This window comes from Mustela erminea, chromosome 5 (genome assembly GCF_009829155.1).
Source record: "Mustela erminea isolate mMusErm1 chromosome 5, mMusErm1.Pri, whole genome shotgun sequence".
Classification (NCBI taxonomy): domain Eukaryota; kingdom Metazoa; phylum Chordata; class Mammalia; order Carnivora; family Mustelidae; genus Mustela; species Mustela erminea.
Window position 1 is genome coordinate 68304018 of NC_045618.1, and position 14209 is coordinate 68318226.

Here is a 14209-nt window from a genome sequence, read left to right on the forward strand (position 1 = left end):
AAGGAAGCTGGAGCCACGAGTCACAGTAGCTACAGCCCTTGGGTAGCTGCTCTAAGGCCATGAGTTTGGGCTCTCTCTTCCCCAAAAGCCAATAGTAGAATAAGCCATTAATGCCATTGAATTGTTCTTCTCTGTCTCAGAGACTTTGGCTGGGGCAAGATAGTTTCTAATAAACATCAGGCATGGAAGAAAGGCATGAAACAGGTATGACCTGAAGTAAGTCATTTATACTCCATGAGTTTCATTTTCTCATCTCAAAATGAAGGAGCTGGATTAATTATTTGCCAACCAATTCTTTGAAGATAAAGCTAAAGAACCTTGCTGTCTAAGCAACACAAATTGAGATAGGCTGGGGTAGTGCAATAGTCTCCAGACTGTGGGGTGCCTATGAATGACCTGGAAAGCTGGGTTACAAAACCACAGAATCCTGGGATTCACTTTGAAAGATTCAAATTCAGTGGGTCTAGGCACTTTTTTTTTTTTTTTTTTTTTTAGCTTTTTATATATTTATTTGAGAGAGAGAGAGCACAAGCAGGGGGAGGAGCAGGCAGAGGCAGAGGGAAAGGTAGTTTCCAGGGTGAGCACAACGTGGGGCTCGGCCCCACCTGACCTGTAGGCAGATGCTTAATGGATTGAGCCACCCAGGTACCCTGTGGGTCTGGGCATTTTTAATAAACACTTCAGGTCTTTCCTGAAGTAGATGGTTCAACTCTCTTGGAGGAAATTACAAACTGAATGTTCCAGAAGTTGCCTCTTACCCTGGGATTTTATGTTTGATTGTGAGAGAAAAGTAAATCTCTTGCCGTTTAAATGTATAAAAGTTTGTTCTGGGATTTCAAATGTTTTACAGAAATATATACAATGTAAGAGAATAAATAAGAATTGTTAGTAAAATAGAAGCAAAGGGAAAATAAGGGTAAGGAAGTAATCAGAGTAGGTTTAATGTCCTGAAATGCGAACTATATAGTTCTGCAAAGTTGCTGGGGTCAGCTGAACATTTGACATCAAAAGTCACCAAAATAAAATCAGAAGCAAAATAGTGTGCAAAAGATAAGAGGAAATTATCTGTAGGGGTACAAAGAACTGAGACCACATGGTGATGTGGAGATGATCCCTTGCAACAGATTCGAAGAATTTAGTGCAACTCTTTCTTACAACACCAAACTTTGTAGGGTCCAAAGCAATATGGTCCAAGTTTACATCTCAGGCTTATAGTTAGCCTCTTCCTACTGCACTTCAAACTGTGAAGTAGCCTCGAGACTTCTCTTAGAGCCAGGATACAGCTGGGAGCTTCAAAAGAGGCAGCCTCCAGTGCCCTGTTTCCATTTCTGTCTGTCTTTCCTCTCCTCCACTTCCCCCTTCTCATGGCCAGAGGGATCACGGCCTCTCATCTAAGAGGGAGCAAGAGAGTCTGCCACCAACAATTACGGAGCATGTCAAACAGACTCAGGGGGACGGCATTCTGGCTAGAGCCAGGGGGATTTCAGTGCCTGTGCCCCCAAACTTCTTTCTGCAACACTGGCAAAAGACAGCCTAACAAGAGAAAAACATTCACAAGTTTATTAAGTTCCACATTGTGTGTACACACAAAAGACTCAGCAATGAGTAATTCAAAGGAGCGGGCTTACATAGCATTTTAACAAGAGTATGAGATTTTCTTAGAGAAGTCACAAGACAAAGGGCAAGGACTGAGTTTCTAGGGTGGTGGCAGATTGTGGGAAGGCAGACGTGTGGGGGGGACTACTGGAAAATCAGAAGAGTTCGTTATGCAGGTTCCTCTGGTGCTCCTCCAGCTAATAAGGGTCTAGAATTGGCTCTGATGTTTAACTTCTTCCTGCTGTAGAGAAAATGGAGCCACTTTACAAACTTATGTCTTGCTTTTAGGCAAATAGGGGGAAGTATCTGCTTTTTTCTTTTTGCCTTTAGCTCAAACTAATTTTTCTCCTAAAGGGGTACATTTCAGGGTAGCAGATTCTGGTACCCTTCAGTATCATCCTGACTGTGTCCTTCCTGAAACTGAAAGTAGCCTTGCCTTTCTCTGAATCCTGGTTTATCACTTTCTCTCTCCTAGAATCATTGGCCTTCCGTGCTGTAAGTTGCTTGAGGGCAGCTTTTTTCATTTCATTTTATTTGTTCCTTGCATTTCTCTTGCTACCTGACACCTGGCTGGATGTATAGTAGACTTTCAATAAACAATAGCTATTGTAACTATTGTGGACATGGGCCAAAAAAGCAGGGCCACTCAGTGTGTCGGACACTTTACGCGTGTCTCCTTTCTAATTCTATTGCCATGTTTGGCTCAGAAAATAAGTAACTTGCTAGAGGTCGTGTAGCCAACAAATGAATATAGTTCCATTCGATTCTTTGCACTTTACTTATCTGCCAGATGAACAACTCGTTATATTGTATGTAATTTTGCACTCCCACAAAACCAAACGGACATGAAAAGAGAGTCACCTGGAAGGATGAACATTTACTCTTCAGTTATATGAGCAGCTTGGAATTGGATGGACCAATTGTTATGTTTGTAGGTATCTAGAACAGCATAAAAAATGGGGTTCTGTCAAATTTTGACCAGCCATCGTTGTTCAATTGTGGGCAATTTTTGCTGCACATCTTAGCTCTTCTTTTTCTAGGATCTGTGCTGCTACAGGCAGAGAACTTCAAAGCTGAGCATTTACTCTGGTGATTTCCAGCCAACTTGTTCATTTCAACGTGGTTCTTTGGTGATTACCCTAGACGTGCTGGCTTTTATGTAAACGATCTAATGGATTGTTCCACTGTTTAATTGCCTTTATTTTTCCTCTCTCAACTGAGGTCTTGGTGTGATTATCATCGGCTTAGCCGTGACAGTGACTGGTATCACTGGTTTATCCACCTCTGCTATTGCCACAAATGGATATGTCAGAGGAGGTAATTAGACTTGTGACCTGCATGATCATTTGTAAGGTAAAGGCAACACAGGCTCAGATAGTTCACCACTGACCTTTCTGGAGTGTTTTCAAAGGTAATCCAAGTTGGCTCCTTTTTTTCCTCCTCCAGGCAAGACAGATGCAAGAAAAACGGGGAAGGATTTAACCTTTGTCAAACCCCCAACTCTCTCACGCAGGTTCCTCTAGAGCAAGAGAGAAAGTCAAATGTCATGTTTTCTCTTTCCACAGCCGGGGTAGTTTCTTTCCCAGGACACCAGCATAAGTCAACTTTTCCTTTCCAGGGCACCTTTTAGATTGTGTTTACTTTTGGAAGCCATCCTTCATCGTAATGAGCAGGCCTCGGACTTGATCTTTATGCCAGGCAAGCCTGTTTCTCCCGAGTAGAAAGCAACTCCACTGGGGCCCAAGGCGTGGACTTGAAAACTTACATCAGAGGCAGTGTAGTTTGCAGCAATAGGGAACCCAAGTAAGGAAAGTAAAATGTACTGTCTTTTATCTTTCATTGCTAACAGGTCTTGGAGTTCTCATAATTCTTCTTTCCACCATGGTAACTTCTATTACCGGGTTGTCAACTTCTGCAATAGCGACTAACGGGTTTGTTCGTGGAGGTAACATTTCTAAGATACCTAATGTCCTCATCGCTTGCCACGGGTAGGAAAAGTTTTTATATATTTCTTTTTGACTGGAGCAAGCAAGGAGCCCACTGTTCTTGACGCCAGATGCAGAAGGAAACCTAAGGTACCGTGAGCTCAGTCCTGGTCCCTGCCACTCAGCGGAGGGATTGCCTCTAATGGACCTCGCGGGCCCATCTGCAACTCATAGTTTCCAGGTGCTCAGATTCCTCCGACGAATGTTTTGTTTTTCAGGCCAGTCGGCAAGCCTCTTGCCGGTGTTTCTGGGGAAATGATTCCTGGACGTGGCTTCAGCTTTAAAGTTTAGTACATTGCAGGTGCTTCCGAGACCTTCACGGACTGGGATCTTTTAGAACATTTCAGGTTATTTCATGGGGAGACAGACCCTACTGTGACAGGACGCAGACTGCTGCCTCCTCCAGTTGCTGGTGACCTCTTGACCTACTGGAGCCAAACTCCTTTCTTGGGGGATTTTGCAGGTCTCGGAGTCATCATCATCGGCCTGAGTGTGGTGGTGACAACACTCACAGGTATTTCTATGTCCGCTATTTGCACAAATGGAGTAGTAAGAGGAGGTAAGTCAATTCATTTACTTATGACGACAAGCTTGGCTTACGGAGTAAAGTCTACAGTTGGTTTAATGTTGGAAGGAAATTTTTCATATTCATAATTAGTCCCCAAAGTTTTAAAGTAAAACGAACTAACCCAAATGTAAACATCAAGGCAAAATTCTCTCAACTAAAATTAAGAGATCTCCAGAAGGTTTTCTTTGACCCGTTTCCTGTGATTAAACATGTTTATAGAGAGTGACTAGGTGTCTAGAAAGAAGGCATAAATAATTACAGTAAAATACATGGTTTCTTGGTGCCTTAGCTGGGCCCGGCTGGCCCTCTCCCAGGCCCACTCAGCACCCCAGCCGACACTTCCGGTTTAGTAAGCCCTGAGTTCTGCCCAACAGGACATTCCCAGTGGCCCCAGGCCTGAAAAGATCCTTCAGAAGAAAACAGAAACAACTAAACAGAAAAAAGAGTTACCTTTAAATCATCCAGGAAAAAGCAGGCCTAAAATGAAGAGGGCGAGGTTTATCATTGCTTCTAATTCCTGTCTTCCCCCTCCCATTCTATTTGGCTCCTGGGGCTGCAACTTGGGGACCTTATCCAGGTTTCCCTACCCAGGGCCTTTTAAGAGCACCCTCCCTCCCACAAACACAGCCCCACTCACAGCTTCCCCTGCCCCTCTCTCCTTTTGACCAAGCCAAAGTAACTGGCTCGCCAAGTTATTTAAAGGACCTCTAGACAAAGGAAGTGATTCACTCCACCCAGATAATTGGTTACATTTCCAAAGAGAGCTTTGACCCTTTAACCCAGAGGAGTTACTACAGTGGAGGAAATTCCTTTTCCTTAAAAGATAGGTTTTGGGGGTGCCTGGGTGGCTCAGTGGGCTAAAGCCTCTGCCTTTGGCTCAGGTCAAGCCCTGCATTCGGCTCTCTGCTCAGCAGGGAGCCTGCTTCCCCAGCTCACCGCCCCCCCCACCTCTCTGCACACTTGTGATCTCTGTCAAATAAATTTAAAAAAAGTTAAAAAGATAGGTTTTTGTTTTGTTTTAAGATATATTTGTCCAGTGTCTTTCTTTATTTCCTTTTTTTTTTTTTTCTTTGCTTGTTTAAGATTTTATTTGTTTATTTGACAGAGAGAGACACAGCGAGAGAGGGAACACAAGCAGAGGACAAGGAGAGGGAAAGCAGGTTTACCTCGGAGCAGGGAGCCTGATGACTGAGCCAGCCAGGCGCCCCTCAGTGTCTTTCCCCTACCACTTCTGCCCACCTCCAAGACTAGCTCAGTACAGGAAGTCATTAGTTTCCTACAGTCTGTCAGAGCTTCTAGCTACCTAGGCCTCTCTACACCTAGTCTTTTTTTACCTGTTCTCACTACCCTCTAGGAGTAACCAGAGCAGCTCAGTCTTTCATGTGTACAGAAAGAAGTTCATAGACACATATTTAATGATCTTTTCAAGGTTCAAAGGAGAAGTGATTGTTCCAAACCTACCTTTCTTCCCTTTTGCCACCCCCATACTCATATGGGTATTTGGCAATAATCATGCCTTCTTGACCTAAAAACATAGAGAACCAATTCCAGTTTATAGAGTGGATAATCAGATACCCCCCCCCTTTTAAAAGATTAATTTATTTATTTCATGGTGGAGGAGCAGAGGGAGAGAGGAATTTTAGCAGACTCTGAGCTGAGAGCAGAGCCCAACATTGGGTTTAATTCCACCACCCTGAGACCAGGACCTGAGCCAAAACCAAGAGTTGGTGCTCAACTAACAGTACCACCCAGGGGACCTATAAACAGACACCTTTTAATGCAGCAAATACATACAAGAAAAGTACACCAGTAAGGAAGTTAGAATAGCAATGATAAACTTCACTTACTTCATTTTCTGCCTAAGCCTGCCTGCTCCGGGAAATTTCAAATATAAAACTTTACTTTGGTTACATTACTGATTTGAACTCACCAATGAATTTTTTTTTAGAAGGCAAGGTATTTTGTTTTAGTAAAGTTTGCTGTAGTCTTATTTGTATACAATTTGAATATAATTGGCTTTTGGTAAATCAGAATTTACTAAATCAGGATAATTCTACTGTGTTCTATTATAGTTCACAGAGTACAAAGAAAGGATGGCTAGCTTATTCATTAAAGTGATACAAGATTCTCAAAATCATTGAGAAGTTGCAATATTTTTAACAGAATAAAAATTATTCAAAATTGGGGCACCTGGGTGGCTCAGTGGGTTAAGCCTCTGCCTTCGGCTCAGGTCATGATCCCAGGGTCCTGGGATCGAGCCCCGCATTGGGCTTTCTGCTCAGTGGGGAGCCTGCTTACCGCCCCTCCTTGTGATCTCTGTCTGTCAAATAAATAAATAAAATCTTTAAACAATTATTCAAAATTATTTGGTCATAGAAACTAAATCCCTTAGCACTTCCTTAGAGTAAAGCATGTTCATTTTTTGTTTTAGGTGGGGCCTACTATCTTATTTCCAGAAGCTTAGGGCCCGAGTTCGGTGGGTCTATAGGCTTGATCTTTGCTTTTGCCAATGCCGTGGCTGTTGCCATGTATGTGGTGGGATTTGCTGAAACAGTGGTAGATCTTCTTAAGGTAATTAAAAGTTTCTCTTTACTTCAGCCACATAAGATAATTCAGTTCAAGTTGCCTTTTCAGGGCACTAGGGGATATCATTATGGCAGAATGAGAGGAAATAGATTTATTCTGTAGAAGGCAGAAGTTGGATATAGTTGAAGGAGCTTTAGGCTTGGCATCAGAACTTGAAATCCTGGCTCTCATATTGATCAGCTGAGAGATTTCTCAGAGAAACAGCCAGTCCCTCCATTCATCTGAACATTGTTTCTCAAATCTATCATATGGGTTAATAATACTGTTCTATAGATTTCATAGAAATGTGGTACAGAACAGATAATATACATGAAACACTGTGTAAAACATGAAACAAAAGATAAATAATGGATGCTGTTATCAGCAGCAATATTACTACCATGGGTATTGATTTCCAAATGAAAGACAGTTCAAACATTAGAACAACTCACTGCAGAAAACTAAGCATTTCCTAGTTTAAGTACACCATCTAGTCGGTCTGTCTTTGAGAGTGTTAACTAGCTGGTAGGTGAACTAACTTCTAGTTCTTTCATGGTAGTGATAGCATTCATTGAATTCAATTAGTAGCAGTACCTTTATTTGAAAATTAGATGAGAAAATGGGTGGATTATACAGTTCATAAGTTACGTGATCTTCAAGAAATGTGTTATCTGGTTTATGGAGTTTGTTATTTAATTGAATAATGCTTATTTTCCAATATTCACATTGAAAATCACTCGTTTTTATTTCTCTAAGATTCCCCTTGAGACACAAAAGTAGTCATTCTTCTGAAACAAAACCATATGTTTACAGGTACCCATACTTATCTCAGTGCTGCAATAGCTTTAGAAGCTGTGACTAGAATGAGCATCTAGAATTTCCAACTTCCAACCTTGGCTATCAATTGCCTATTATTATAGGACAAAATAATGTTAATCTCTGGTTTAGGAACAGCTTGTTTTTCCATGATCCTATATGGTCGTTAGTGCATAGTATTTCTTCTTACTATTCAATTCTACAATACAACATACAGGCAAAAAAAACAAAACAAAAAAAAACACCTCCATCTCTAACCATTTTCACGAATTTTGTTTCTGTTCCAGGAGAGCAATTCAATGATGGTGGATCCCACCAATGACATCCGGATAATAGGCTCCATCACAGTGGTGATTCTCTTAGGAATTTCAGTAGCTGGAATGGAATGGGAAGCAAAGGTGATTTTCTCAAAATGATGTTATCAACCACTGCTGCTGAGGTCTTGACCAAATTGCGGGAATAGAACAAACCCCATATTCAAAAAGAATTGTTATTATTACTTGCTCTGGCAGAAGCTGCAGGTTAGCACTGGAGGGAAATCCAAGCCCTCCAAACACACGAGGTCCAGGCAGTCATGACTTCCCGCTCCTGTGTCACGTGATCAGGCCTGCACTTTTTCCTTCTTTGTGCTGTCATCACCTTGACAGAGACACCATGGTTGCTGCCATCTTCACACCCAGGCCCCTTACGGTCGTAGCAACAGTCCATGCTGGAAACCTGTGTCTCCCAGTCCCACCCCTGGTGTCTCATTTTCCAGCTGACCTGGGTGCTGAGGCCCAACGGAAATGGGCTTCTCTCACATGTGATGGGAGAAGGGCATAGAGGCAGCAACTATCATTCTCCTCCAAGATACAGTATTTTGGGAGTAAGTCCTGGAACTAGACACTGGGTGGATTTAACTAGTAGTAATACAGTAAATTTCTGAATGATAGGAGCATGTCTTTTGTCTGATTTATAACTCTCCAGTTACTGATATAATTGCAACTGGTCTTAAGTCCCTGGAGATACCGTACCTAGACTTAAGGAGATTTCCAGAGATTGAAAAGTGGCCAAACCCACCCACCTTCATAAGACAATGAGAAGCATTCCTACACAGCATTTGTTTGTGGATTATGTATTCACACATCAAACCAAAATTAATTCAGTGATTATTAGGTGCTGGGCATTCTGCTAGGTACTGGATATTCAGTGGTGACCCAAACAGGCACAATCCTGGCCCTAGTTGAACATATGGTCTGTGGGGATATGAGTAATGATCAAGTAGATAAACAAGTAAATATAAAACGGTAAATTGTGAACATGCTTTAAAGGAAATAAACAGGGTACTAAGATACAAAATATGGGGCATCTACTTACAATGACTTTGTTCCCTGAGGGAGGCAATGTAGTTTCATGGTGATAGAGGGTAGGTTTATAGCTCTGGCTTTGTTGCCGCAGCACCTAGATTTGAATCTGGTTTATATTGTATGACCTTGTAATGTATGACCTTGAGAAAGGTGCCTAATCTCTCTGTACCTCAGGGTCTTTACCTTTTAAATGATGATAACAATATTACCTACTTCGTATAGTTATTGGTGGTACTATTTATCTAAAAAATATTGATAAAGTGAAATCTGTCTGTTATTGTAAGCCCTCCATGAATGTTAGCTGTTATTATTTAGATTCAGCGGTCAAGAAAGTCCTCTCAGAGGAAGTAACTAAGACTTAAAGGATGAGAAGAAGGAAATAGTTACACAAAGCATAGGGAGAAGTGTATTCCCTACAGAGGGAACGGCATATAGGAATGCCAAGCCAATAGACCCTTGAAACGTCAGCAGGGAGAGAAGGGGGACAAAGACAGACAATTCAGTTGGTCAACCGTGCAAACCACTTGTGCTGGGCACACACAGGCAGTCCGACATCAAGTGTACAAGGCATCTCAGAACTCTATGAATTTTGTGTTATTAATGCAACTTCTGTTGCATTTAGCACTGGGAAAGGAAAGAATCCATAGGCACTCTGCCTAGAAAAGAAATACGCTATCAGCAATAAAACTCTGGGCTCCATTTATATTCCTGAGGGCACTGCAGTAAGTTACTCACATAGAACTTGGAATGTTTTTGAAATGTCACCTTCACGTGCCCACGCACATGCCGCCATTGAAAATGTAACTTCCACACTCAGGTCAGATAAGTCTTGTTAAGATGCCATTCTGTAAGAGAACACTATTACCGACTCTGGATAGTAGTTCTAATCAGAATAACCACGTAGTCTTGGTCCAGTGGACTTTCTGCGGACATGACTTTTATAACTGTATAAAAAGTTGTTCATTCTAAGCTGGCCTCCTTTCACTTTGCCATTCTAGGCTCAGGTGATACTCCTGGTCATTCTCCTCATTGCTATTGCAAACTTCTTCATTGGAACCGTTATTCCGTCCAACAATGAGAAGAAGTCCAGAGGTTTCTTTAACTACCAAGGTACGTGTTACAAATGAGTTGCTTTGCAATCAATGGTTCTCCACTGCCTGCCTCCATCCATCTACCCTTATAACCCCCGCATCAGCCATTAGAATCCCAGTGTGATCCAGGGAGGAGCCTGGGATTAGTTAGACTCAGGAGATCCAGAGTGAGTCTTAATCCTACTGCTTGCCAGCGAGACTGGCCACCTAACAAATTTGCCTGAGGTAGTGTGAGTGATAGCAACTTCCTGAGGGGATTGTTGAGAAGTCAATAAGATAGTGGATGCAAAAGTGCTTTGAAAACCTTCAAGTATGGGACAAATTGTTGTTGCCATCAAATAGTAGAAATAGAATTGTATATGCAAGGAAAGAGAACATCGTTCAGACAGTTTGTTCAACCCCTGAGAACCCTAATAATAACATAATCATTTTCCTGCTAGACTTTTTTTAAAAAAGACTTTATTTTTAAGCAATCTTTATACCCATTGTGGGGCTGGAACTCACAACCCGAGATCAAGAGTTGTACGCGCCACCTACTGAGCCAGCCAGGTGCCCCCCCTGCTGAACTTTTTTGCATCTTGCTTATCTATAGCATTACCTAGTTAAGCATCACTGTCAGGTTTGCGAGCACAAAATATTGTAGGAGTTGGCATAACATCCTGAGGGAATGTCACAAAGCATGAAATTCTCCTCCACCTCTGCACACCTTCCTAGCTTTCCACTCTAGCTTGCTCAAGAATCCACTGCTGAGATTTAAAATAGATTTCCGTTCATCATTTATTCAGTCACTAGTGTCTGTTTCCTTTTGGTATCAGATCACCTCTTTCTTCTTGATTCTTTTTCTTTATAAAGTTTGTCTTGGGTTTTTTTTGCATATTAACATCCTTTTCCTTTCTATTCTTTTCCCTCCTTCTAGCTCCTGCTGTACTTTTTCTCATGACTTAATTTTTTTTCCTTGTTTCTGCATCATCCTAGATCTTTTGTTTGTTGTTTTTCTTCCCTTCTTTTCTGTTTTTCTTCTGCATTTTTCCCTTCTCATTTAAGTAATTTGTTGAGACCCCTATGGGATAGTATTATTTTATGACTAAAGTTCCTTGCTACGTATGACAATTTGACATAGAATTTAAGATCTAATCTCTGGGAGCAAGGAGTGGGAAGGTTAGAACATAAGTAGCCAAATTTTAAGATAGTTTCACCCACCCCGTACAATTAAAAAAAAAAAGCATAGAAAAGCTGTGTTTGGTTAGAATATTAATGCACGTAAGAAATGAGTTGTGTACGTACAAGGCAGTGTACATGTGTGGTATACTTGGGAATATGACAGCATGGTCATGAGAAAAATTCACCTTTTGCCTCTTTTTCAGTCTTTTAGATTCAAAAATATCTGGAGGCCTGGGTCTCTGTTGGCACAAAAACTTTTTCAGAGTTATATCCTAGAAATCTAAAACCCTGCGATACATATACTGACTCTTAGCAAATACTAACATGAGGTTCATCAGGAGTATAGCAACATCTTCAGATTCATCCCATTTAGAATATAGGGACCCATTTGCATGATACATTGATAGAAGCTAAAGGAAACTCTATCTCCTTTTCTGTAAAGAAAGTCTACAAGATAATGTTCTCATTATTTGTGTTGCAGCGTCAATATTTGCGGAAAACTTTGGGCCAAGCTTCACAAAAGGGGAAGGCTTCTTCTCTGTCTTTGCCATTTTTTTCCCAGCAGCTACTGGGATTCTTGCTGGTGCCAATATCTCAGGAGACTTGGAGGTATGTCGTTTTCCTCTGCTTTTGTAATCCTGGGAAGTGGTGGTGCCATTGGTGAGCAGCGCAAGCTATAGAAGTCAACAGTGACCATACTTCTCTATCGATGTTAAAACCAAAATTTCCATTAAGGGTCCCCAGTAATTTAAAAGTTCTCTCTTTTAATGCCAAAATTTTAAATGCCAGACCATCCTATTTCTGATAGTCCATCCTTTTGGATGTACTTATTCAGTGATATCGGAAGGGTAGAGAAAATTGGGAAGTGTGTAACATTTCCAACAAAATGAATATATCCCAGTGAAAAAAATATCAGAACCAACCTCTTTCTTTTAAACACCTAAGGAACAAAAGCACATAACATTCAGGGAAAACAAAACAAAACAAAAACACCCTCCCCACTCCCCCTTCAAAATCACTTTATTAGTGAATTTTTATGACATTACATTCAGAGGTATATTCACTTATTTAAATGGTATTTATTTAGCACTGCATTCATATTAGTTTATGTTAAGTACTGTAATGAGCACTGTTAGAATATTGGTTTGAATGTTTTATAAAAGACTGGTAGTTCTGGCCTAAACAAGATAGAAGTTTATTTTTCTAGTGGATCAAAATCTGAGCTCATAGGCCATGGAGTCGAATAAGAAAAGTCTGTTCCAAACAGTAGACCAGGATCCCAGATGACCTCCCTTGATTGACCACTCCCTTATGGTTTGCCCTCACCTGCAAAGATGACTGGTCAATTCCAAGATCATGTTTCAGCCCACAGGAAGAGGAGTAAGGAATAGAGGGCAAGCAATTCCTGAATCTTGCATATATTACTTCTGCTAACATTCCATTGGCCAGAATTTAATCTCTGTGACCTTGCCTAGTTGCAAAGAAGGCTGGGAAATGTAGTCTCTAGCTGCGCAGCCATATGACTAGAATTTTAGGGAGTTCTTGTGTTAAAAGGAGGAAGGTGAGAATGATTATTAGGGAACAGTAAATAGTCCCTACCATATACACAAAAGAAGACACCGGTTTTACCTCAATACACTTATAATCAACTTTGGAAGACAAGAAATATTTGTAAGAGCCATGAAGAGACATGTATAAATGAAAATCATATAGACTGTTTAAATAAGTTGTGAGATAAACATAAGAAACAGGTAATCGTTAAAGCCGGGATGATTTCCTCAATAATGTTACTTTGAAGTGTGAACTTAAAGCAAAGGCTCAATACTGATTGTTGGTGAGAAAATATAAACATATTCCAGGTAGAGAAGACTAAAGAAGAGTTTAGGCATGGGGATTTGGGAAACAGTAAGGGATCCCTCACAATTTAATTGGAGAAGTCCTGACGAGGCTGGATGACCTTATAATACAAGGGGAAATCGGCATTGGTGGGACCGGAGCAAGAGGTGCTTACCCTGGAATGTAAGCCCATGAGGGTGGGGACCTTGCTTTTGGTTATACTCATTGTTGCCTCTTCAGAGCTAGGAAGATTTCAGTAAATATTTATTTAGTGAATGAATAAAGGCATTTCTATTTGTCATATTAGGGACCACAGTGCTATGGTAAATTCTTGAGTTGAGATATGGCATAAAATAGATTAGAAGCTCAGAAAAGTAAGTAACTTGTTCAAAATGATTCTAGTAGTTAAATATCACTGCTTAATGAAATTTAGCTATGTATGTGGAGCTGCTGTGTCCTCAGATTTGGAAAAGTATCAGAGGTCACTGATCTAAAATTCTGTAGGGACTCCTGGGTGGCTTAGTCGTTAAGCATTTGCCTTTGGTTGGGGTCATGATCCCAGAGTCCTGGGACTGGGTCCCACATTGGGCTCCTTGCTCAACAGGGAGCCTGCTTCTCCCTCTGCCTGCCTCTCTCTCTGACAAATAAATAAATAAAATCTTTTCTAAAAAATAATAAATAAACAAATAAAATTCTGCAAACTGTAAGCACACATTTAAGATTTTATTTATTTATTTGACAGAGAGAGATTACAAGTAGGCAGAGAAGCAGGCAGAGAGAAAGAGAGAGAGAGGGAACCAGGCTCCCTGCTGAGCAGAAAGCCCGATGCAGGACTCCATCCCAGAACCCCGAGATCGTGACCTGAGCCGAAGGCAGTGGCTCAACCCACTGAGCCACTCAGGTGCCCCTAAGCACACATTTAAATGAAAGAATATTACACTTTCCTTAGAAACAAGTCATCAGTTCAGCTCAGCCAACATGTCGCTAGGCACTAGGGAAGCAAAGAAGCACTCAGTCCTCCAAGCTGTTCATGGTCTAAGGTGAAGACAGACTTACTCTGAGTCATGAGAAGCAAGAACAGAATCATGTGCAAAATATAAGTTTAAGAAGTGGTTGACCCTCAGGAAACAGTTATCTAGTAGATTGTTTATGTATTCTGTCTTAAGAAAAAAATGTAACATCTCATGAAGAAAGGCGAAGGAAGGTTAGATTTTTTAGGTTACAGCTGGGGAGATGGAAACTAAC

General features: G+C 41.1%; 1 protein-coding gene across 3 annotated transcripts in view; it reads left to right on the top strand.

The window, feature by feature from the left end:
* The window catches only part of SLC12A1 (solute carrier family 12 member 1), an 85820-nt gene that overhangs the window by 14124 nt on the left and 57487 nt on the right, over window positions 1-14209 (top strand). Inside the window, exons 4-8 of one of the 3 annotated variants that reach the window (XM_032343634.1) lie at window positions 3446-3541; window positions 6581-6720; window positions 7818-7928; window positions 9875-9986; window positions 11610-11737. In XM_032343634.1, the coding sequence (XP_032199525.1) occupies window positions 3446-3541; window positions 6581-6720; window positions 7818-7928; window positions 9875-9986; window positions 11610-11737 (587 nt within the window). Of the gene's footprint in view, window positions 1-2817; window positions 2914-3445; window positions 3542-4044; window positions 4141-6580; window positions 6721-7817; window positions 7929-9874; window positions 9987-11609; window positions 11738-14209 lie in introns of all 3 variants that reach the window. The other 2 variants (XM_032343635.1, XM_032343636.1) reach the window with 2 other exon arrangements.